This window comes from Schistocerca piceifrons, chromosome 3 (genome assembly GCF_021461385.2).
Source record: "Schistocerca piceifrons isolate TAMUIC-IGC-003096 chromosome 3, iqSchPice1.1, whole genome shotgun sequence".
Taxonomy (NCBI): Eukaryota; Metazoa; Arthropoda; class Insecta; order Orthoptera; family Acrididae; genus Schistocerca; species Schistocerca piceifrons.
Window position 1 is genome coordinate 883298955 of NC_060140.1, and position 25100 is coordinate 883324054.

The following is a 25100-nucleotide window of genomic DNA, read 5'->3' on the forward strand; positions in this document are numbered from 1 at the left end:
ACATGATGTTCAGAGAGGCAGATTATGTCAGCTGGGTTTGAGGACTCTAATTCATCTATGCAGATAATTAATCCATTAATTTTATTTCTCAGTCCTCGAATATTTTGATGTAATAAAGATAGCTGACATTTCACATTGACTGAGATAAAATTGGGTAGAGTTGAAATATCTGCTGATTGTTGAAAATTATTAACCAATAGCTGTTTATGCCGAGGTAATAAGCTAGAATTATGTTTTCTGGTTTCTTTCTCAAACTGAAGGTTTGTCTCAGTCCTAACCTCTCTTAAAATTTGGTTTCTTTCTGTCCTCCCTACCCTAAAAAAGGATCTTTTCTGAACCCTACAACCACCAGTATTTTATCACTCATGACAGTGCCTCCCCCCTTTAACTTTCCTGACAGTGTGAGCTTTCTATGAGAAAAAGGATTATATAGCTGAGAACTTTCTATGTATCTCTCTACTGATCAGCACTTCCTATCTATGTGGCAGCCTTTCTTTATACTACCTTTCCTGCTCCTACCAAGAATTCTCAATTACTGATTTATGCTGGAAGTCGATTTACACTGCATGGTAAGGAAAGTGAAGCACTCAGAAGACATGGCTCGAAGTCATAGTAACTTTGTACAGTACACACCTTCAGCAGGTATAGAAATGATTAGAGTAGCAATTCTCTGTGACAGGTAGAATCGCCATCAGAGTGCATTAGTGTTGTTAATGTTTAGTGTTGTTGCCAGCCTTGGTGAGGTATATGAGGGATGTAAATAGCATACGTTAAGTGATCACTGTGAAGGACATGGGCATGCCGTATGCTTGTGTGAGACAGCATTATCAGCACCTGACAGAGTTTGAAAGGGGTGTCAGTGTGGGCATCCATTCAGCCAGCTAGTTGAATGGTGCAGTGGTCCAATAAAGTGCATGCAAATGTGAGGACAGACATATTCATCGTCAAGGTTCCAATGAACCACACCTGACCACCACAAGGGAGAACCACAATATTATGCATCAAGCACATCATTACCCCTTCACATCAGCATGTGCCATACGTGAACAAGTTATGGACATCCTGAGACATTCTGTGTCATCCCACTGCATTGTTCAGAGGTTAGCAGTAATCAGACCAGGGATTTACTGTCCACTGTGTAGGCTGATGTTGACACCACAACACAGATGGCTGCATTTGGAGGAGTGCCATGACCAGGAAACATGGACTGCTGGTGAATATCATTGCATTTTATTCAGCAATGAATTGCAGTTGTGCATTATCTCAAGTAACCATCACTGGAAACATTTGGCAGTGATCTGGAGAGAGGTCCGATTCTTCCAGTGTGTTGGAGATGCACGCTGGTGTTACTTCCGGTATTATTGTGTCGGGAGCCATCAGATATGACTTCATGCCATGGCTAATGGTGATTGGGGGAACTATGATGATTTGAGGGTCACTCCAAAAGAAATGCACACTATTTTTTTTTTAATTCTATCTTTTATTCTACATGTTTGAAAGTCTTACAGTGTGTAGATTGGGGGAACTATGATGATTCGAGGGTCACTCCAAAAGAAATGCACACTATTTTTTTTTAAATTCTATCTTTTATTCTACATGTTTGAAAGTCTTACAGTGTGTAGATACATCCTTTAGGAACAATATTTTCATTTCTCCACATAATTTCCATCCCTCTCAATTGCCTTATGCCATCTTGGTACCAGCGACTGTATACCGGTCACCATCTTCAAACCTTGTTCCACAAAGAGAGTCTTTCAGTTTCCTAAAGAGATGATAGTCACATGGAGCCCGGTCAGGACTGTAAGGCGGGTGTTTCAGTGTTGTCCATCCGAGTTTTGTGATCGCTTCCATGGTTTTTTGACTGACATGTGGCCGTGCATTCTCATGCAACAGCAAAACATCCTGCTTTTGCCGATGTGGTTGAACACGACGCAGTCGTTCACTGTGATGCATCTGTAAGCAGTCACCAATTTGTTAACTCTCTGCACATTGTCTGGAGTGTGTGCAGTACGAGGCCTGCTGCTGCGAGGATAATCCTCAATATTGCCATGCCCACTTTCATCACGTAACCTGCTTGCCCACCGACTAACTGTACTGCTACCGACAGCAGCATCTTCATACACTTTTTTCAATCTCTTGTGGATGTTTCCCACTGTCTCGTTTTCACAGCACAGGAATTCTATGAAAGCATGTTGCTTCTGATGAACATCAAGTGTAGCAGCCATCTTGAAGACATGCTGTGAAGGTGATACTCACGGGAACAGGTTGAACTAGATTAGATTAGATTAGATTAATAGTTCCATGGATCATGAATACGATATTTCGTAATGATGTGGAACGAGTCAAAATTTCCAATACATGACATAATTAAGTTAATTTAACAACATACTTAAGTTAATATAAAGTTTGAAAACAAGCGGGAAGAATGTATCTACATACTGTAAAACTTTCACACATGCAGAATGAAAAGTGTATTTTTCCAAAAACAGTGGGCATTTCTTTTGGAGTGACCCTCATACAACAGTATGCCATGAACAGCCTGCATCTCGTGTTATCTCCCATCATTAGCCATTTTTCAACTGGACAATGCTTATGCACACATCATGTATGTCTATGAACTGTTTGCATACAAGGGTGGTTTGGAAAGTTCTCAGAACAGAATAGAAAAAGAAGTACTTACATCACTGAAACATTTTTGTGGTTTTCAATGTAGTCTCCTTGTAGATTAATGCACTTGGTCCAACAATGTTCCCATGCCTTGATCCCATCTCAAAAATGAGTTTCCTCCAGGCCTGCAAGACAGTTGTCAACTCTGGCTATCAATTCTTTGTTTGAAGTGAATCTTCATCCACCAAGAAAAATTTTCAGTTTTGGGGAGATATGGAAGTCTAACGCAGCCATATCAGGTGAATTAGGTGGACGTGGCAACAATTCATACCTTAGTTCATGTAATTTTGCCATGGCGACGGCACATGTGTGCGGGCGCACATTGTCTTAATGGAAGATGACTTTCTTCCCTGCTAAACATGGCCTTTTTTCATGTATCTTTTATTGCATTTTGCCCAGGAGGTTAGCATAGTATTCTCCTATAATTGTTTGCCCAGTGGAGAATTAATCTACAAACAGAATCCCCTTCGCATCCCAGAACGCTGATGGCATGACCTTTCCCGCCGAAGGAATTGTCTTAGCTTTCTTTGGTGGCAGAGAATCAGCATGTTTCCACTGCTTTGACTGTTGCTTTGTCTCTGGGTATAGTAGTGCACCCAAGTTTCATCTGTGGTCACAATCTGGTGCAAAAAATCTTGTTCGTTTCTCCTAAAACAGGCCAAAAATGGTTCCGATATGTCCAACCTCACGCGTTTTTGATCCAGCTTCAAGAGTCACGGCACCCACCTTGCAGGTAATTTTTTCATTTCTGATTCTTCAGTTAAAATGTGATATACTCTTTCAGATGACATCTGGCACATTTAAAATGTGATATACTCTTTCAGATGACATCTGGCAAGCTTGAGCAATTTCATGCACTTTCAATCGGCGATCCTCCATGACCATTTTGTGTACTTTTGCAAGTATTTCTGCAGTAGTGGCACATCTTGGCCAACCACTGCACAGATCATCATCTGAGGTCACCAAACCAAATTTAAATTCATTTGTCCACTTAGCAACAGTTGAATATGAAGGAGCAGAGTCCCCCAGTGTATTCTGGAAATCAGCATGAATGTCCTTTGCTTTCATACCTTTCTTCCCGAAGTACTTAATCACTGCTCGAATCTCGATTTTTTTCCATCTTAGAAAATCACTACATGGGAACAACAACAGGGCCACGTCACCACCACAGCTCTCTTCCAAGAGCACTGACATGGCACGTGTTTACAAGCAACAGTCCAATGAATATCACATGAACAACTCGTTGCGCTAGTGCTGACCTGCTGTGGTGATTCCGAGAACTTTTCAAACTACCCTCGTAATGTTGAGGTACTCCCATGCCAGCAAGATCCCCAGAATAGAATACAGTAGAATAGAATAGACATTTATTGTCTTGTAACAAACAATTCCAAGCCATTGACTCAATGTACAGGAGACTCTTCACAACACAAAAACTGGTTTACAGTTTTTCTTATAATATCAGTAATATAATATACAGTACTGAATGATTACTCAATTAAGCAATTAATAATTTTTCTTCAAAAGTAACAAACTTTTAAAAATTAACAGTCCTAAATGCTTGCTCTCTCTTGCCCAAATTTTCAGGTTGTCGTTTATGAATTCTTCTGCTGAATATTAACATTTCTGCACGAGTTTCACATAAAGGTTTTTTTCAATGTTTATAAATTTACGCTGAGCAATTCTCTTCCTTTCATTTTGTTATAAATTTTCATACCTATATAATATGGAGTTCGAGCATAAAGTTTTAAACGGTGGGTGGGCAGCATAAAATTATTTTGATTTCTGGTGTTGTACTCATGTTGAAAATGATTTGCTACAAATAAATCAGTGTTACTATGTACAAAGATAATCAGCTCAAATATGTATAGCGAGGAAGCACTTAAGATACTTAGATTTTTTATGAGTGGGCAACATGATTTTCTTCGCCCTACATTATACATATCTCTGATGGTGATTTGCTGAAGTCTTAGATATGACACATATGGTTTGAGTTACCCAAAAATACAATTCCATACCCTATTACTGACTCAAAGTAGCTGTGATATACTACTTTTCTTATGCCCATACTGGTAGCATTGTACAATATCCCCACTGCAAATGCTAGGCTATTTAATTAATTTGCAAGGTACTTATATGTGATCCCCAAGATAGATTTTTATCTAGCATTCCTACTCCATGTGAAATGGTTTTCCATTTTGAGGTATAAGTTTCTCTCTCTGATGACATAACCACTGTTTGTCTTGGGTTGATCATATAGGACTTATACCATTCTAATACCATGTCCCCAATTCCATACTTTTCCAGTTTACAGAGTAGCAAGGAGTGATTCACACTATCGAAGGCCTTTGATGTGTCACAAAAAAATCCTGTGGCATGCAGTGAGTTGTTTAGAGATGAGCTAATTTTACCGACGAAATGATTTATAACAGATACTGTGGTTTTGCCTTTTTGAAATCCGTACTGATTTTTTGAGATTATTTTATTAAATTTTTCAATAAAATTTTGAGTTTGTGTGTTGTCTACCTTTTCAAATATTTTTGTTAGTGATGGAAGAAGAGAGACTGGGCAATAGTTTCCCATATGTTCTTTTGTGCCTTTTTTGAATAGTATGTTAACTACTGTGTACTTGATTGCATCTGGAAAATAACCTTCTTGAAGGATTGTTTCACTATTGTAGTTGTGGCTGGCTGTGCAATTATTTTAGAGACTGTTTTTAACACTTTTGTTGTATCCCTTCCCATTCTACTGATGTTTTAGTTTTCAGTGATAGTATCACATTTTCTATATCTTTTACACTAGTTTTGGTAAATGTACTGAAAAATTCACCTTCAAATTGCTCACTGTTGAAGGAATTTACATTGTCTGGGCAATCTTCTACATTGATGTTTGATTTGTTTACATTTATAAAGAATTTTATTAAATAAATCTGTGGCACATGTTTCAGCTTTGATCACTGACCATAATGTCTTTGATTGGTTTTCACTATCCAATATAAATCTGTCCCTAATAGAATGTGTGGTACCAGCTCAAATGTCAACTCCATCCCATTGCCTGTATCGAAGATATCAAGCACCAATTGCAGCAGCAGTGGGGCTGCTTGCTTCAGGAGAGGCTACATTCTCTTGATGACACCCTTCTCAACCGAATCAGTGCATGCATCCAGGCGAGAGGGTTGCAACATTTTAATGATAAATGGGCTTATACGGCCAAGTTCTGAACTCGAGTCAATTTTGTAATTGCTGCAAAAACATCACATAGCCTGTCAACAATGAAGTTTCAGTTCGTTTTTCTTCTCCCCTTCTCAGCACATCACATTTTTTGTCAGGCAGTGCATATAACACCAGTCTACGTGATATCGGATGACTGAAAATAGCTGTGTTTTCATAACTAATTTTTAATGCTGATTTTATAACTGATCTTAATTTTCTTCTATCATATATAGTTTTTCATAATTGAATAAAGTTTATTTTGTGTTTAATTGTAGGAATTTTGTTAGGAAAGCAAACTGGGTACATGAAAATGCGAGTTTGCTTAGTAACTAAAAAAGATAATTTTATAAACATATATTAGGTCTACTAAAAATGAATGTATTAATGAGCTATTTCTTTTTCTATGCAGTTCTGACAAAGGTAATTTGTCATGGTAGCTGTTAAATAGCTTTCTTTGATTTAGTCCATTAACTGCAACACCTTCTAAACTTTTCACACTAACTAAGGCTTCTAAAGTGTGGTCTTTCCCAGAATGCACTTCTGACCAAAAAGCAGTTCTGGTAGCTTGAGTCCAAGGTTTTTGTTAATCATGCCCTTTGCGTTCTTGTGATATTTCCAGAGAAACTTTCATCCTGTAACACATATTTCATCCTATCTAACCAAGAAGTGAAATACCAGTTTTCATGGATTTAGCTTTTTTTTTAATATAGCAAAATATTTTCTTAAAAATTTTCATCCCCATTTCATCCCCTTGGGGGCTGAATTCCCATAAAACAGTGAAACACCTTTTTTTTTAATTTCTAACAGAGACGTCAAATACAAATTTTATTAGATTTAGCTTTGAAAAAAGTTTCACGATGAATAATTTCGTAAAACTTTTCATCCCCTATCTCACTCCCTTAGAGGGCTGAATTTCCAAAAACACTGAAAGTTGTATTTTTTGTATTTTTTTTAAAATTTCTAATCCTGAAATCAAAACCAATTTTCAAATATGTAGCTTTACAAATACTTCAGTAGTTCTTTAGTAACAATTTATTCTCAAAAAACTTTCACCCACTATTTTACCCCATTAGTGGTTGAATTTCCAAAAACACTGAAACATATATGTCTTTCATTTCTGACAGAAAAACCAAATACCAATTTTTGTGGCACCTGCTTGAAAATGAAAATAGCCATATATTTTCGAAAAAACTTTCATCCCCTATTTCACCCCCTTAGGAGTGGAATTTCAAACAATCCCTTCTTAAACGATGCCTACATTGAGTTTCAAAAAACAATGAAGCACTTTTTTTATTTCTGACTGACAAACCAAGTACCAGTTTTCATATATGTAGGTTTGAAAATATGTTAGTAGTTCTTTAATAATGATTTGTTTAAACAAAACTTTCACTCCCCCCCCCCCTCCCCATAGGCGTTAAACTTAGAAAAATGCTGAAACATATATATCATATATAAAAACAAAGATGAGGTGACTTACCGAACAAAAGCGCTGGCAGGTCGATAGACACACAAACAAACACAAACATACACACAAAATTCAAGCTTTCGCAACAAACTGTTGCCTCATCAGGAAAGAGGGAAGGAGAGGGGAAGACGAAAGGAAGTGGGTTTTAAGGGAGAGGGTAAGGAGTCATTCCAATCCCGGGAGTGGAAAGACTTACCTTAGGGGGAAAAAAGGACAGGTATACACTCGCACACACGCACATATCCATCCACACATACAGACACAAGCAGACATATTTAAAGACTTTGTCTTTAAATATGTCTGCTTGTGTCTGTATGTGTGGATGGATATGTGCGTGTGTGCGAGACTTTGTCTTTAAATATGTCTGCTTGTGTCTGTATGTGTGGATGGATATGTGCGTGTGTGCGAGTGTATACCTGTCCTTTTTTCCCCCTAAGGTAAGTCTTTCCGCTCCCGGGATTGGAATGACTCCTTACCCTCTCCCTTAAAACCCACTTCCTTTCGTCTTCCCCTCTCCTTCCCTCTTTCCTGATGAGGCAACAGTTTGTTGTGAAAGCTTGAATTTTGTGTGTATGTTTGTGTTTGTTTGTGTGTCTATCGACCTGCCAGCGCTTTTGTTCGGTAAGTCACCTCATCTTTGTTTTTATATATAATTTTTCCCACGTGGAATGTTTCCTTCCATTATATTAAACATATATATCTTTATTTTTGATGGAGACACCATACACCAGTTTCATAGGTTTAGCTTCAAAATTGTCTTAATAGCAGCATATTTCCAAAAAACCTTTCATTGTCTATTTCACTGCCTTAGGGGTGGAATTTCAAAAAAAGGTTGGTGGGATGATACCACAATCCAAGCAGTTAGAAGAAAAAATGGAGCATGGAGAAAATGGTGCAAAATTAAAAATGACGAAGACCATAAAAGATATATAGAGGAAAAGAAGAAGTGCAAAGAAATAGTGGAAACAGCAAAGAAAAAGGCATGGGAAGAGTTTACAAAAAAACTTGAAGAAGATGTGAAGAGCAATAAGAAAATGTTCTATAAAATGATGAAAAATAAAAGGAAGGCTTCTGAAGTACCAGTAAAGATGGAAACAGACGACGGTACCATTATTGAAGATCCAGGGAATATAAAAGATCTCTGGAAAGAACATTTTAAGAAGCTGTTAAACGCTGAGGAGCAGGTACATGAGGAAACAACAAATAATGGAGAAATTGAGAGAAGTTGGGAAGCAGAATTAGGACAAATTACACAGGAAGAAATGGAAAAAGCTGTGAAGAAGATGAATGGGGGGAAAGCCCCAGGACCTGATGAAGTATCAGTGGACATGATAAGAGCAGCAGGTCCAGTGGGAATGCAGTGGCTGTATAGAGTACTATCAAGCGTGTGGAGAAATAGTAAAATACCTGGTGACTGGAGAACAGGAGACATTGTTCCCATCTTCAAGAAAAGCAATAAAAGACTTTGTAAAAACTACAGAGGAATAACCCTCATGAGTCATACAGCCAAGATTTTTGAAAGAATTTTACTAAATCGAATAAGTGAAAAGATAGAAAAGGAGCTGAGTGAAGAACAGCATGGGTTTAGGAAAGGAAGGAGCACAATTGACCTGATATTTTCTATCCGTCAACTGATGGAAAAAAGTTGGGAGTATAACAAAAGGGTGATAATGGTTTTTATAGACATAGAAAAGGCATATGACTCAGTTGACAGGGAAAGACTCTGGGAAGAACTGAAGAAGATAGATATAGAAGATGGATACATTAATGTTATAAAGACAATGTACAGAGGCCACAATTGTAGAATTAGAACACCATTGGGGAACTCTGAATACTTTGAAATAAGACAAGGACTTAAGCAAGGAAGTATTCTATCTCCTGCGCTTTTTAATGCTGTGATGGAGGGAATGAATAGGGCAGTTAAAGATATAGTAAAAGAAAAAGACAAAAAGATGATTTTTGCAGATGCTATGGTAATATGGGGTGATAAAGAGGTAGATGTACAGTTACAGCTTGATGCGTGGAAGGAAATAATGAAAAGGTATGGATTAAAAATAAATAAAGATAAGAGTGAAGTAATGGTATTTGGAAGAGAGAAAGGAATCAATGGAAATATTACCTTGAATGGAGAACCCCTCAAAGTGGTAGAAAGTTTCACTTATTTAGGGAGTGAAATATCTAGGGATGGAAGAATAACTAACGAAATTAATAGGAGGTTACAGAAGGGAGGCAATTTCTACCAAACAATAAAACATCTGATTTGGAATAATGAAGTTTCAGAAAGAGCAAAACTCCTGATGTATAAGAATTATTACTTCCCTATTGTCACCTATGGTGGAGAAACATGGACAATGAAAGAAAGGGACTGGAGCAGGCTGCAAGCAGCGGAAATGAAATTTCTCAGAGCAGTTAAGGGAAAAACAAGAATGGACAGAGTAAGGAATGTGGAGATTAGAAAGGACCTCAAACAAGAAAGTATGAGAGAAGAAATTGAAAGAAAGAGATTAAGATGGTATGGGCATGTTAAGAGGATGCATGGGCAGAGACTCCCCAAAATTATGGAAGAACTAAAGATGGATGGGAAAAGACCTACAGGGTGCCCAAGAACACGGTGGAAAATGGGAGTGAGAATATCTGTTGAAAGGAGAGGTGTGACCTGGCAGCAAGTGGAGGAAGAAAAGTGATGGGAGGACCGAGCCAAATGGAGAGGACTCGTCAGCACCCAGACCCGGCAGTAGCTGGAGCGGGATTCGGATATAGATAGATAGGGGTGGAATTTCAAAAAAAGGCTTCTTAAATGACGCCTACAGTATAAGATCAACATCCTCTGCAAATTTCAAGTTTCTGTCCTTAGTGGTTTGTGCTGGTCAATGATGAGTCAGTCAGTTGGGACACTGTCTTTTATAAATATACAGATGAGTGTGATAGGTGGGCAGTGCAAAGCATTAGAGTACAAAGCTTTGACCATATCAGAGATATTTTGTGCCTGGGACTAAAAACATGTTGTCTGAACTGTTCATTGACCACAAAAAAATATTAGTGAATGACGCAACCAGCCACAAATACTTTTTAAATTTTTTATTTGTGCCATAACTGATTCTGGGCAGCCATGTCCATCTTCAGATGGCTAAATTTTTTCTTTACACAGAGGTTTTGACCAACAGCATGTTGTCTGCTCCATACTGCTCAAGAATATTGAATGTTACAAAAATAGATGCATGGGCTGCCTACAGATCTGTTACCAAAACCTTTCTAAGGAATAAAAAACATATAAGTTACAAGAACATTCTCAAAACCATGTTGGAAAATTTCAAGTTGTTGAGTAGTAACATGGGTGTGAAATCTACATTCTACACTGACATATTGAGTACTTCCCTGTAAATCTGCAACATCTTAGTGAAGAGTAGCATGCAGTTGTGGAGAGGTAATAGGAAAGATTGAAATAATGTATGATTGCTCACTATTGTTATGTTTTGAAGATGGACAATAAAGATGAAGGTTCTTCAAGGGAATAAAGAAAGATAACACTTGAAAATTAAATGTAAAAGAGAACTCATAATGTAGCTGACAATTGTTTATAGTATCCTTGGTATATGCCTATGAAAATAAAACAATAATTATAATCATATAGAATTTGATTGAAATTTTATTTTAAGATATGTGTTTCAGTTACTTAAATCTTTAGAATATGAGATCTTATTTTATGAATAATTGTGATGTGACAGAGCAAAATGAAAGTAATTTTTAGAATCAGCAATACAGATTAATTCTAGAATACCTATTTTTGAGAAATCATTTGACAAAAATTTTTAAAATGTAGACTTATGTATTGATTACAATTCAGATAATACTCTTACTATAACAAAAGTCTCTGTTCAGTTTCCATCATGTATTTCTCCTTGTATTGATGTGGAGTGGGACAAATAGGAGGGCACTGAAATACCTGTTGTGTCCATAGAATTCCTAACTTGGGGTATTTTCGAGGTGAACGTTAAATCATAATCGCCAAGAGTCACTGAATTCAAGCTTAATATAAACCTGGGTCCCTGACCCAGAGGCTTGTCTGTGCTGCCATTCTTCCAGTATCTCAAGCTCTGGTCAGTTATAAGCCACCATCATTGTGAACAGTGATGGGGCATTGTGTGAGCAGAGAATTAAAGGTTTAACCTCAGCAAATATAAAACAGGATTTATGTTTTACACCAAAAGAGTCCTCCAAACCACTGAAAATTACAAGTGTTCATGACATCGAAAAACTTCTATAACCTATGAGACTATGACAAAAGTTCACAATTCCATACTCAGTGATTGCCAGTTAATGGCATACATGGTCACTGATATTGCAAAGATCTCAGTAGCACACTTTCAGCAAATTTGACGCCTAGCTTTGTGCATAATAAAGCTTTCTACTCAATGGATACCATGCCTGATAAACATAAACCAAAAACACATTCAAATGTGCATTGCTCAAGTGAATTCAGACTTGTTTACACACAATTTAATTTATAAACAATATTTTAAAATTGTTTTAAATATCAGTAGGCATACACTTGCTGATTTCTCTCATAAGGAATATGTCAGCTGTAGTAATTTCAGTTGAGTTTGCTTCAATGGCTGTCATTTTCTGGGATTCTCATGGCATGATTGTTTATAGACTTCTACTACAAGATCACGTCTGTCACCACAGGATTTTACAAGTCACTTTGTAAACAAGGTAGTGTTCTTTAATCACACTAATGCATTAGAGTAATAGTGACCATCAGAAGTAAATTATGCGTTATCAAAACATGTACACTGTGTGATCAAAAGTATCCGGACACCCCCAAAAACATATGTTTTTCATATGAGGTGCATTGTGCTGCCACCTATTGCCATGTACTCCATATCAGCGACCTCAGTAGTCATTAGACATTACGAGAGAGCAGAATGGTGTGCTCCACGGAACTCATGGATTTCAAATGCGGTCAGGTGATTGAGTGTCACTTGTATCATACATCTGTACACAAGTTTTCCACACTCCTAAACATCCCTAGGTCCACTGTTTCCGATGTGATAGTGAAGTGAAGGGACATGTACAGCACAAAAGCATACAGGCTGACCTAGTCTGTTTACTGACAGAGACCGCCGACAGTTGAAGAGGGTTGTGAAGTGTAATAGTCAGACATCTATCCATACCATCACACAGGAATTCCAAACTGCATCAGGATCCACTGCAAGTACTATGACAGTTAGGTGGGAGGTGAGAAAACTTGGATTTCATGGTTGAGCGGCTGCTCATAAGCCACACATCACACTGGTAAATGCCAAACGACGCTTCACTTGGTGTAAGGAGTGTGAACATTGGACGACTGAACAGTGGAAAAATGTTGCGTTCAGTGACAAATCACAGTGCACAATGTGACGATCGGATGGCAGGGTGTGGATATGGTGAATACCCGGTGACGTCATCTGCCAGTGTGTGTAGTGCCTACAGTAAAATTCGGAGGTGGTGGTGTTATGGTGTGGCTGTGCTTTTCATGGATGGGGTTTCACCCATTTTTTTGTTTGGCACTATCACAGCACAGGCCTACATTGATGTTTTAAGCACCTTCTTGCTTGCCACTGTTGAAGAGCAATTTGGGGATGGCAGTTGGATATTTCAACACGATCGAGCACCTGCTCATAATGCATGGCCTGTGGCAGAGTGGTTACACAACAGTAACATCCCTGTAATGGACTGACCTGCACAGAGATCCTGACCTGAATCATATAGAACACCTTTGGGATGTTTTGGAATGCCGACTTCGTGCCAGACCTCACCGACCAACATCGGTACCTCTCCTCAGTGCAGCACTCCATGAAGAATAGGCTGCCATTCCCCAAGAAACCTTCCAGCACCTGATTGAACATATTCCTCTGAGAGTGGAAGCTGTCATCAAGGCTAAGGCTGCGTTCACACTGCCGGCCGGGCCGGGCCGAGCCGAGCCGAGCCTGGCCGGGCCGCCGCCCGCTTCGATATCAAACACATGGTTTTGAATTGCGGTGTTCACACTGGCGGCCGGGCCGTGCCGACATGGCATGAGCCTCCCGGAGCCGAGCCGGCGACATCCCGAGTGTTTAATATTGCCGGCACGAGCCGACCGCAGGCGCGAGCCTGTGGCGCAGCACTACAGCTTCTGCAGTTACACGCATCACACGTCTCCCTTCTGCTTTCTTCACAAGTGTGACTGCACACGTCTTTTATTTTAAGATGTTGCCTCACATTTCACAATCAGTCAGGAAAAATTACGTTTATTATAATGATACATGCGAAATTACTTTTATTTCATTTATTTAATCTACCGTATTTACATGCATTTACAACAATAGCTTGCCAGCGATCGCGGCACTGCCGCCACTGAATAGTTCGCATTTACTTGTAAACGGAGACAGATATGAGTGTCACTGAGGGACGGAAATGTGTCCCTGCCAGATGATAATGCATTGTAAAGTCATGCTGTGGCAGTTCCTTATCAGTGGAAGTAGAACCACTGAGTCAAAGGGCATTATCTCAAAACTCTTCGCCTATCAATCTGTCTATCTTACAAGGTAATGAAAAGAATTCTGTGAGGTCATCAGTGGCTCCACATGATGAACCATCACCACTGCCAAGCGCTGCATCATGAAGAAAAAAGTTGGAAAATTCTGAAGGAGTATTTCTGCGATTCTTCGTTGAAGGCACAGCAAGACATTACCCAAAATGACGAAGCTAATTACTTCCTAATGATTCTCAGGAGTCCCATAAACTCTCTTCCCCTCAGAGGTAAGCGTTTGTGAAATTTAAAATACAAAAGCATGACTGCAATTAACTGGAGGTAGTGAATGCTGTACAAAGTTCTACTGCAAACCAAAAAGTGTGTACTAACGAATCTTACCTTATCGTTATACACAATTTTTCTTCTGCTGTTATATTTCTGCGAAAATTTGTGTTCTGCTTAGAAATTTTGTCTTGAATATTCTGCAGCACATGTATTATGATTCATTCTGTAATTTGAATAAAATTTTTCAGGATAGTTTTTAAGTTCTTCATATAAAGAAAGAAACTCTCCTAAATGTCTGTCGCTATTCATGGGATGAATCCATAACCTCCTAGTGCTTCTGTACTTCAAAACTCGACGAGTTACTGCAGAGTCAAAACAATACCAATAAAAGAGTGAAGACATTGTTCTACACGACAGCACAGACTGGCTAAAGGCGAGCAACTGTTGACTGCAGCTGTGTTTTCTACTGACTTGCTTGTCAGCTGTCGAAGGGTGGAGATCTTTTTAAATTTATTTATTTGGCCTCCCGCCAGCCATTTAGCCAAAGACTGGGGATTACCTTGACAGTGCAGCGCAGCCCGCCAAGGAAGAAAAAAAAAAACAATGAAGAACAATGAAACTCACATCAAAGTAGACAACGTGACTACAGAATTGCGCTTCAGTTATCTTTTAGTTCGAAATACGAAATGTACATCATACTAATTGTAGGATGTTGATGACAAATAATTGTTTGTCTTTTGTGATGCAACGTGTGGCCAATTATAAAAGCATAGCAGATGATTGTCCAAGGGTGGGCCAACACAATATTGAATTCCAGCATTACCGATGGAGGGCGCCACAAACTTGTAAGTCATTTTCAGCCAGGTGTCTGGATACTTTTGATCACATCTGTTCCAACTCAAATAAAAACTACTTACACAGTATTATTGAAATATGCTACAGAGACGTAAGATACTACTGCAACTATTAATTTACTTATTCATTCATTCATACCTGCGCAACCCACCTAGCACACAGCAGCAGCACTACTTAGCCTGATGCCGTGCTACAGTTATCTCTTTTGTACTTGACCGTCATTCTCAAGTGACAGTTTCTGGTGCAACTCCTTTTTTAACCAGAAATTGCCAGATTGATTATTAGATTTCATACAGGGACAATGAAAGAGAAGAGCACTTATGAATGTGAAGCTCTAGATCAAAAATGAATGTTCTTTTATTTATACATGTTAGATTACCACATAACCAACTCTCTGGCTTCTACACAAAATTGGCCACATAATGTGCCTTGTATGAAGCTACAGTGTTCTTACTGCTATGTGTTGAAATTAACCTGAAGAGCAAGAGACAGTATTCTGCTTTCGAACACACAATGTAATTGGTTGAATAGTAACTCAGTTACAAAGGCCATACTTTACCTTCCGCTTTTCTGATTAAAGTGGCAAGTTTATTAAGACATTGGATTCACATTTAGCAAGAGTTACGCTCAAGGAAGGAAAGGTAGAAAGACTGGGGTGTAGCTTGCTGCCAATAAGAAAGGCTTTAGCAGAGCAAAAACTCAGATACAGTTAGGACAGGAAAGGAATAATGATCTTAAATGAATCATTCCATCAGTTGCCATGACTTATTTAGAAAAACTGCAGAAAATGTCAATTAAGATTGCAGGAAAGTGGTGTGATTCCACACCTCTTGACTGTTATTCATTCCAGTGTGATAACCACTGTCCCATTTCATTTGCTGAATGGGTTTCAATTCCTCATTCTTTTTGTTTCCTCATCCTCCCTCTGTCACAACTTCTGCTCTATATCGATAATCTTCCATATTTTTGGACAATTTCTTCAAATTAGACATGGCTCATACACAAACTTGAGAGGATATAAAATGAAAATTTTGTAAGAGAAACAACTGAAAACAAAATGATTATGAAGGAAATGAGATAGAAACTTCTGTTGGGCAGACATCACATTTCATTAGTTAAGAATCTTGATGGGCAGCAAACAAAGTAAACAGAAGAGTACAAATGGCTTGAAGTACCTTTGATAAATTAAATAAAGTTTTTAAAATATAGCTTCCATTGTGTCCCACAGGGAAAGTTGACAATCAATGTGGATCTCCAGTATTAGCATAAGTTTGTTGGACATAGCCTTTTAATGTGTAAACCATCATCAAATACTGAGGATCAAATAGAAAGGAAAGAACATGTATGTTGGGAATTACTGGAAGTCACAGGGAAACAAAGAAATGGATTGGGGAACAGACTGGAGTAAGACACATAATCATGATTGTAATGAAAGTAAAACTGAGGTGGGTGGGGCATGCAGTCAATTTACTGGATGGCAGATGAACCATGAAAGCTCTCTTTATTAGATTTCAAAATAATTTATGTCTTGAGGCAAACAATACATGTACTAACAAAAAGATGATGTATAAAAAAGCTTCCAATTGCACAACTTTCTGGTTGTCATCCACAATAAGTGACCTAAATTTTATTATGAGACAAACTTGTGTGTCTTTGTGTTATTAATTTATTTAGTTGTTTACATATAAACTTTGTATCTGTATCATTGAAATTTTAATCTTGTTGACATATTTCTGTAGGAACTTATAGAATGCATAGTCACTATATACTTTTATGCTTATGTACATGTCTATAAATACAGATCATTTATTGTTTCACAGGTTGCTAGCAATTCAAATTGTCTGCTCTACTATCTTTTGTTCTTGCGACTCTTTCCTGTTACACCAAACTGGTTGATAAATCTTATAGCACCATTAGCTGGTGTACCACTCACACAGTTTCTCATTACTGTGTTTCTTGGTGAGTACAGTATGTTAACCTCTTTTGTTTTCTTTTTAGTATGTGTAACAGAAGTACAGATATGGAAGAGAACTCCAAAATCAATGCAACATTACATCAGCAACTATTAGTTATAATTTTCTAAACATAGTTTGGGTGCAACAAAGCATTCATAAAGTCTGGAATTTATTCATATAAACATTCTCAAGAAAATATCAACCTGCTGCCAAGGCTGGCAGTTAGCTTTTAATGTAGAGAAAGTTGTGCACTTCACAAAATGTAAAAATGTAGTATTGTTGGACTGTAGTATTAATGAGTTACAAATAGTGTAATTCACATCATACAGATATTTGGGAGTAACAGTGTGTAGATGTATGAAGTGGAATCATCACAATCTCGGTTCTAATTAAATCTGATGGCATGCTTTAATTGATTGTCAGAATACTCGGAAATTGCAGTTTGTCTACAAAAGAAACTGAATAAAACACATATGGCCCATACATAACAACTGTCCATGCTCAATGTATGTGGCCTATATCAGGTCAGACCGACAGGTGTATAAAGTGTACACAAAGAAGGCTGATGCATTTGGTTGCAGGCTTGTTTGACCAGTGAGAGATTTTAACAGAAATGTTGAAAAATCTCAAATGGCAGACACTTGAAGGAGGCATCATACATCTTGTGAGAATGTGCTTAGAAAACTTCAAGAACTGCCTTTCAATGATGGAAACTGAACATAGTTTTCAGTCGCCTACATATCTATCCCAAAGAGACTGTGCAGATAAAATTGGGAAAATAATAGCTTGCCTAGAAGTGTACCATGATCATTCTTTTCATTGCCCATCCATTAATGGAATGGTCTGAAACCTTAATATATGAGAGAGTTACAAAATTACTTCACATTGATCACAAAGTATAGATGGGGTTGTCAAAGTTAACAACTTTGCATGGAGTAGGGAATTGTGTTGAGATGTAGATCCATCAATATATTCCCAAGTCTCAATTGACGTGTATACAGAGGTGAAGGAGTAAGAACATTAGCCACACACAGGCCAAAAGTTATGTTACCCAGGAAAAAACTTGAGAGATAATATTCTGTTGCTGGAAAGGCATTCTTCTCATAGATTTACTTCATGAGCTCCTTGCTTCTAAAGCCATATACTATGCCATAAAAGTAAACTATAGAAAGAAAGCACCTCATCCATGTCCCTAAAATGTGACAGTAAAAGTGAGTTCAGACGCAGTCAGGTCATGTCAAGTCTTCGAACAGTTTACGAAGGGATTCTCAGACTCCTCACACATGAGAAATCTATGTACAGAACTTCAAGGAGACTATGTAGAAAAGGACAAATTTCTTTTTGATGTGTACTAATAAATTAAAAAAATGAAGAATGGGTGTTTGTTTTACAGTCCCTGTAGTGGTAACACCTGCTTTATCTTTTCATTGATTTGTTGTCCTTGGTGTTGACGCACTGGCTAAAATATGGTTTGTGGAAGTGCAACTACTGTAAATAATGTAGCCGAGAGGTGTGCAGTTGCATTTCACAGTACTTTAATTTCACTGTTCACAACCCCCTAATAATACATAGTTATATGGCCAGTGCACTATTGTTTAACTTTCGATAAGCCTCATTAATAGTTTGCAGGCAAACCTTCGCATACTGCTACAATAGTTTCCTGTTGAACATCTACGAGCAGTAAAACCTAACCAAAAAGTTCACAGTTCTTGAAGGATAATCAGATAGTATGGAGAAGACACTGTTATTGTTTTTAAACATGGCCTAATTGTTTAACACTTATTCCACGGTTAAGTTGAAGCATTTTTGTTGTTCTAACCAACATAGGTTTCTTGTGTGAAACTCGGCTGTGGACTGACTGTCTCGTGACCAAAAATTGGGCCCTTATACACTCCTGGAAATTGAAATAAGAACACCGCGAATTCATTGTCCCAGGAAGGGGAAACTTTATTGACACATTCCTGGGGTCAGATACATCACATGATCACACTGACAGAACCACAGGCACATAGACACAGGCAACAGAGCATGCACAATGTCGGCACTAGTACAGTGTATATCCACCTTTCGCAGCAATGCAGGCTGCTATTCTCCCATGGAGACGATCGTAGAGATGCTGGATGTAGTCCTGTGGAACGGCTTGCCATGCCATTTCCACCTGGCGCCTCAGTTGGACCAGCGTTCGTGCTGGACGTGCAGACCGCGTGAGACGACGCTTCATCCAGTCCCAAACATGCTCAATGGGGGACAGATCCGGAGATCTTGCTGGCCAGGGTAGTTGACTTACACCTTCTAGAGCACGTTGGGTGGCACGGGATACATGCGGACGTGCATTGTCCTGTTGGAACAGCAAGTTCCCTTGCCGGTCTAGGAATGGTAGAACGATGGGTTCGATGACGGTTTGGATGTACCGTGCACTATTCAGTGTCCCCTCGACGATCACCAGTGGTGTACGGCCAGTGTAGGAGATCGCTCCCCACACCATGATGCCGGGTGTTGGCCCTGTGTGCCTCGGTCGTATGCAGTCCTGATTGTGGCGCTCACCTGCACGGCGCCAAACACGCATACGACCATCATTGGCACCAAGGCAGAAGCGACTCTCATCGCTGAAGACGACACGTCTCCATTCGTCCCTCCATTCACGCCTGTCGCGACACCACTGGAGGCGGGCTGCACGATGTTGGGGCGTGAGCGGAAGACGGCCTAACGGTGTGCGGGACCGTAGCCCAGCTTCATGGAGACGGTTGCGAATGGTCCTCGCCGATACCCCAGGAGCAACAGTGTCCCTAATTTGCTGGGAAGTGGCGGTGCGGTCCCCTACGGCACTGCGTAGGATCCTACGGTCTTGGCGTGCATCCGTGCGTCGCTGCGGTCCGGTCCCAGGTCGACGGGCATGTGCACCTTCTGCCGACCACTGGCGACAACATCGATGTACTGTGGAGACCTCACGCCCCACGTGTTGAGCAATTCGGCGGTACGTCCACCCGGCCTCCCGCATGCCCACTATACGCCCTCGCTCAAAGTCCGTCAACTGCACATACGGTTCACGTCCACGCTGTTGCGGCATGCTACCAGTGTTAAAAGTCTGCGATGGAGCTCCGTATGCCACGGCAAACTGGCTGACACTGATGGCGGCGGTGCACAAATGCTGCGCAGCTAGCGCCATTCGACGGCCAACACCGCGGTTCCTGGTGTGTCCGCTGTGCCGTGCGTGTGATCATTGCTTGTACAGCCCTCTCGCAGTGTCTGGAGCAAGTATGGTGGGTCTGACACACCGGTGTCAATGTGTTCTTTTTTCCATTTCCAGGAGTGTATATCTTCGCAATAACAGGTACTGAAACTACACATTGTTCAAAGTTAAATTTACAGAAATTACAATTAAAATCTAACTCATTAAATTAACTGAATACATCGAAAATTCCGTCTTTTTAACAGTTTCTTCTACTACAAGAGTTAGGCTGAATTATTTGTTTAAATCATGAAATTAACAAATGTAAGTAGGTGCACAAAGAATACTTTTGACAAAACTGTTAATTACTTTGGAATTAATTAAGAGCCGGCTTTGCTAACATGTTTTCGAATAGAGCCAGATAAATCCTTTAAGAATACAATTAGTTGTTCCTCTAAATGTTTATAATTATTATATAATTTATATTTGTTTATACGTCAACAGTAGAATTTAAATTACGAAACAATTACTGATTTTGTCCTGTAACAAAAGATACTAACTAGGAATAGTCAAAATAAATTAGAAAATCAATTACATACATAAAACTAAGCACAAAATTAGATCTGGTGTTATATTCTTTAAAACTGAGGACTAATCTTTCTCTTTTTTTGAAAATGCAGATTATATTCATGTACATTAATGATAATTAGTTCAGAAATGATAAAAAATGAAGTTAAGTCGGTAGCTGGCAAAACAAGAGGGGAAGAAAGAATATCCCAGCTTGCTTCATCACAACCCCCTCCACAGCTTATGTTGCGGAGACTAGTATGGTGGTGCTCATCTCTCAAGCAGTTGGTTTCATTCTTGATGGAGAAAGAAATCATACCTCAAATATATAAGCCCCTATAAAACTTCAATGACTGCAGAAACAACATGTGTTGTGGGCTCCAGGTGCTTCTGTTTCAGTTGCTATATTGTATCGTGATGATGTGGTACAATACTGTGCAGACATATTGGATATTAATAAAAGGTGTGCTTATAACAAGCGTTCACATTATCATCAACATTCAAAGACTGTTTGGTTGAGAATCTTCTCTCTCTCTCTCTCTCTCTCTCTCTCTCTCTCTCTCTCAGAGTGTGTGTGTGTGTGCGTGTGTGTGTGTGTGTGAGAGAGAGAGAGAGAGCGGGGGGGGGGGGGGGGGGTTATTTTATAATGAATCCAATCAAAGTAGAGTATTGTTCCTACAGAAGCAACAGGTCCTCACTGTAGGTTTTGCATGCAGTGTTTTTGTAATTTAAGTATTGACAAAAATTTGTGCTCAGTCAACACTATTAATTTGATCAAGACCAAAGATGATCATGATATTTTCTCACAACAACTCATAGAAAGGCCCAATGCGAAGGAGCATAAGCCTCAAAGTGACCCTCTAAAATATCACACAATCTCCTTCAAATGAAATAGTTTGATTAATGGCAAGAAATTAATGTATCAAAGTACCATAATCCCTGAAATCTCTTATCAGATTCGTGGTCATATTAAATCTTTTCCAACTAAGCTGAGCCTGTTTCATTTTTGGAATATAAAGTACTTAGATGCTAGATTAGACATGAAGACAATGTAGTCTACACTCCTTCATTTGTATCTAAACTCAAATGTGAAATACAAATTTTACCTCCATTAGTTTAATCTGTAATTAGCTCAAACTCAAACTGATGCCTGCACAAAAAATGTTAAACTTCACAACAAAAGTGGACACCTCTGTGAGAATTATAATTTCACTAAAGAACAAAGAAGTTTTATCAGAAACTGAAGTTATGAGCAAGATAATATTGTTGGTCTTACAGATGCTTCCATTACCAAAATTCCCATCCAAGAAATTTACTTATGTTACATATACATCAGTTGCTTTAGTATTGACAAATTGAAAACCAAATAGTGTAAGTTTTCTTTGTAATCATGAAGGAAATCAAGGAAAGGAGCCAATGATGTTTGTACCATATGGTTCAAATACATAATTGATAAACAATATATACCTCTTTTTCATATGGTTGACCTAGGCAAAACTGCAACCATGTAAAAATTGGGTTGTTTTGAAAATCTGCCTTATGCAAACACAATTAGATTTTTTTTTTTTTTTTTTTTTTAATTTTTACCCAAACATTTTTATTTCTGTAAAACACAATATCAAATTTATAATAATTTAACTGTTGCAGCCCTTAGAATTTTACAGAAACAAAAATTTGACACATAGGTGTCAAAACATGTCTGGGTAAATATAAAAAAAATAAATAAAAATAAACTAATTGTGTTTTCATAAGGTGGATTAAAAAAAAAAACTTATCCATTATAGGCCATTCCTTGTTTCCCAATACCAAAGATTTCTTCCTTAAAAAGACTTCACAGAATTTGAAACACTGGAAGTCTTCTTTATTTTGAAAAATAGTGGTGGGCGGGACTATTACAAGAAAATGCCCTTACCTACTGAGTCACTAGGAAAGGCTGTTGCGGAACAATCGAAAGTAATATTTTTTTCTAGTACACACATGAGACTCGTAGCTGTAACAAATTTATATATGGCGTAGTGTATCACTCACAAATTCATATTCAAAAAACAACAGTAACCTTAAAACATCATGCTTCCCAGGATTCTGTTGTCCTGGGATGTTTGGCTGATTAATAAATAGTTAGATGTGGAAGAAACAGAGTGAGCATATACTGCAGGATTTCTAGAAATTTTATGAAAATTTCTTCCAGTGGCCCAATGCTGAGAGGAACAGTGACAGTGCAGGCGATGAGGTCCCCCCCCCCCCCCCCCCCCCCTCCCGCCCGCCCCACATACACTCTTTTTGTATTATGTGTATTACTGTTACTGGAGTAAATTTTTGGAATGTTGATTTTTATGACACTTTAGTATAATGTGTGTTACTATTACTGGAGTAAATTTTTGGAATGTTGATTTTTATGACACTTTATTGATAATAAAGAGTTAAGCAATATTCAGTTTTTTTTTTTTTTTTTTTTTTTCACATATGAAGGTAAATTGAACTCAAAATATCATTCAATGTATGTTTTCTAATAAGCATAAACTTTTCTTTTCTGCCATCAAAGTGTTATCCATTTAGTAGACAGAAACCACAAGCTTTTTTCTGAATTTTTAGAAACTTAAATTGAAATCGAATTTAGTAGGTGATCACACCAATGTTTTAAGTGTGAGATGTGTGTATCTTTTCCAAATTGAGAACAAATTCCCCCTTTTTATATGCTGTTTTTTCACTCTCTTGTAAAACTTAGAAAAAAAGTACTTATTCTTTCAGATAGAATGTATTAAAATAATAAAGTGAAATGTCACTTTTTTGGCAATTGTTTTTACATGTATCTCCTATAGAAACGAGAGACTGCCAGGAGAAGAAGATGGTAGTGACAGTAGGAACTGTGGAAATGTTTCTAATTATAACTGATGATATCTGTTCCAGGTTTAATGCCATATAATTTTATGTGCGTTCAAGCTGGTGAAGTTCTGTCCTCCATCACGTCTCTCGACACACTGCTTAGTACAGAAACTTTCATTAGACTGGGTCTGATGGCAACTGCATCACTGTTGCCAACATTTGTCATCCGCAAGCACAAAATCCAACAATCTTTGGACAGTTCAGTGCAGAAAAATACACACAGCCACAAAAGCTAACATCCAAAGTTAACTTTGGTTAAACTTGATGGTACTAGCACTTTTTTATTTGTTAAGTACATAATCTTGCAAAGATTAAACATGTACATACATTAAAGATTTATTTTTTTAACATTGTTATTTAATATTTGTGTGTTGTAAGGCTGAGACAAACTGGAAATAATGTATAAGTATTTTAAGTTTTCCTTCTTGATTGCTTCCCTTAACATATTGTCCAGTCTTTCATGTAGAATCTAGATGCTTGATGATGTATTTGTATTTAAAATAAATAAATAACAAAGCAAATAATTCTTTGGCTCTGATTGAGAGCGGGAGTCAACATGAATGCAATGAAAACACTGATAGTATAAACTGAGTACAAGTGTTTATCATGTCAGCAGGTGTCAGTTCAGCTGCCATGATTCAAATAACTGCCTTTTCTAGTTAATAAAAATTATCTTGGCCCTTTGAAATGTAATTTCAGTGTGCTAACTTACTTGTAATGGTAGTGGTACTTGCTCTTAACCTTATGCACTCCGTAAGGCAGCTCAGCGTACTCTTATTTAAATCACCACTGCCTGGGCAGCGAGCATGCCACAGAGAATTGTGTGTTTTCTTTATGGAAACAATGAGGCCACTGACCAACAGGTAGAGTATACATTAAAGCAAAGAATATGATTTCATCCAAATATATTTCCAAAACATTACAGTACAAAGGTCCTCATTTCTGCCCTGGGTTTCTTTCTTCACCAATGAAGTCTCTTGTAACACTTTTACAGAATATTTTGTGAGGCAGTTTTTCCAAGATGTTTTTCCCACAGTGATTCTTGTATAGCAAATAGCTGTTTACAAGTCCTACTTCCAACAACCGGAAATACAGTTTTTGCCACCACTCCAGACTTTTCATCAGAAAACCATAACTGGAAGTAAAATGGTCAGATCAATACACTACACCTATCTTGAAAGTATAATCAGTAATCACATTTGGTTACATTACTTCTTCCCTTTCCTTTCAGTTTCTCCTTTCTATAAGTGTCACTGAGCTATTTGCTTTTGTAGAAATGATGAGAACAATTCATTTACCTTGCCATGCCAGAACTATCATTTTGTTATTGCGGAGGCATTTTATTTCATGCTTCTTCAGATGCAGAACTCCTTTCTTGATTGTAGCTGGAAGGTTTTTGCGATTGGCCTGAAGTGTTCCTGTGTGATGCACGCTCTATTTCGACAGTTCATCAGCTAACAAAATAAATCTCGGGTGAACGGTCTGGTATGAGTGTGCATAGGACACAATATTTCGGCAATCGACCACATTTCCATCATCAGGTGCGCTGATG

The 25100-nt window shown here is 38.3% G+C and overlaps 1 protein-coding gene across 5 annotated transcripts in view; it reads left to right on the top strand.

The window, feature by feature from the left end:
- The window catches only part of LOC124789828 (transmembrane protein 41A-like), a 62255-nt gene extending 38186 nt beyond the window's left edge, over positions 1-24069 (top strand). For all 5 annotated transcript variants that reach the window (XM_047257319.1, XM_047257316.1, XM_047257314.1 and 2 more), the window contains exons 5-6: positions 16795-16933; positions 23573-24069. In XM_047257319.1, coding sequence (XP_047113275.1) covers positions 16795-16933; positions 23573-23784 — 351 coding nt within the window. In that variant the 3' untranslated portion in view covers positions 23785-24069. The remainder of the gene's footprint in view (positions 1-16794; positions 16934-23572) is intronic.
- The last annotated feature ends 1031 nt before the right edge of the window (positions 24070-25100 follow it).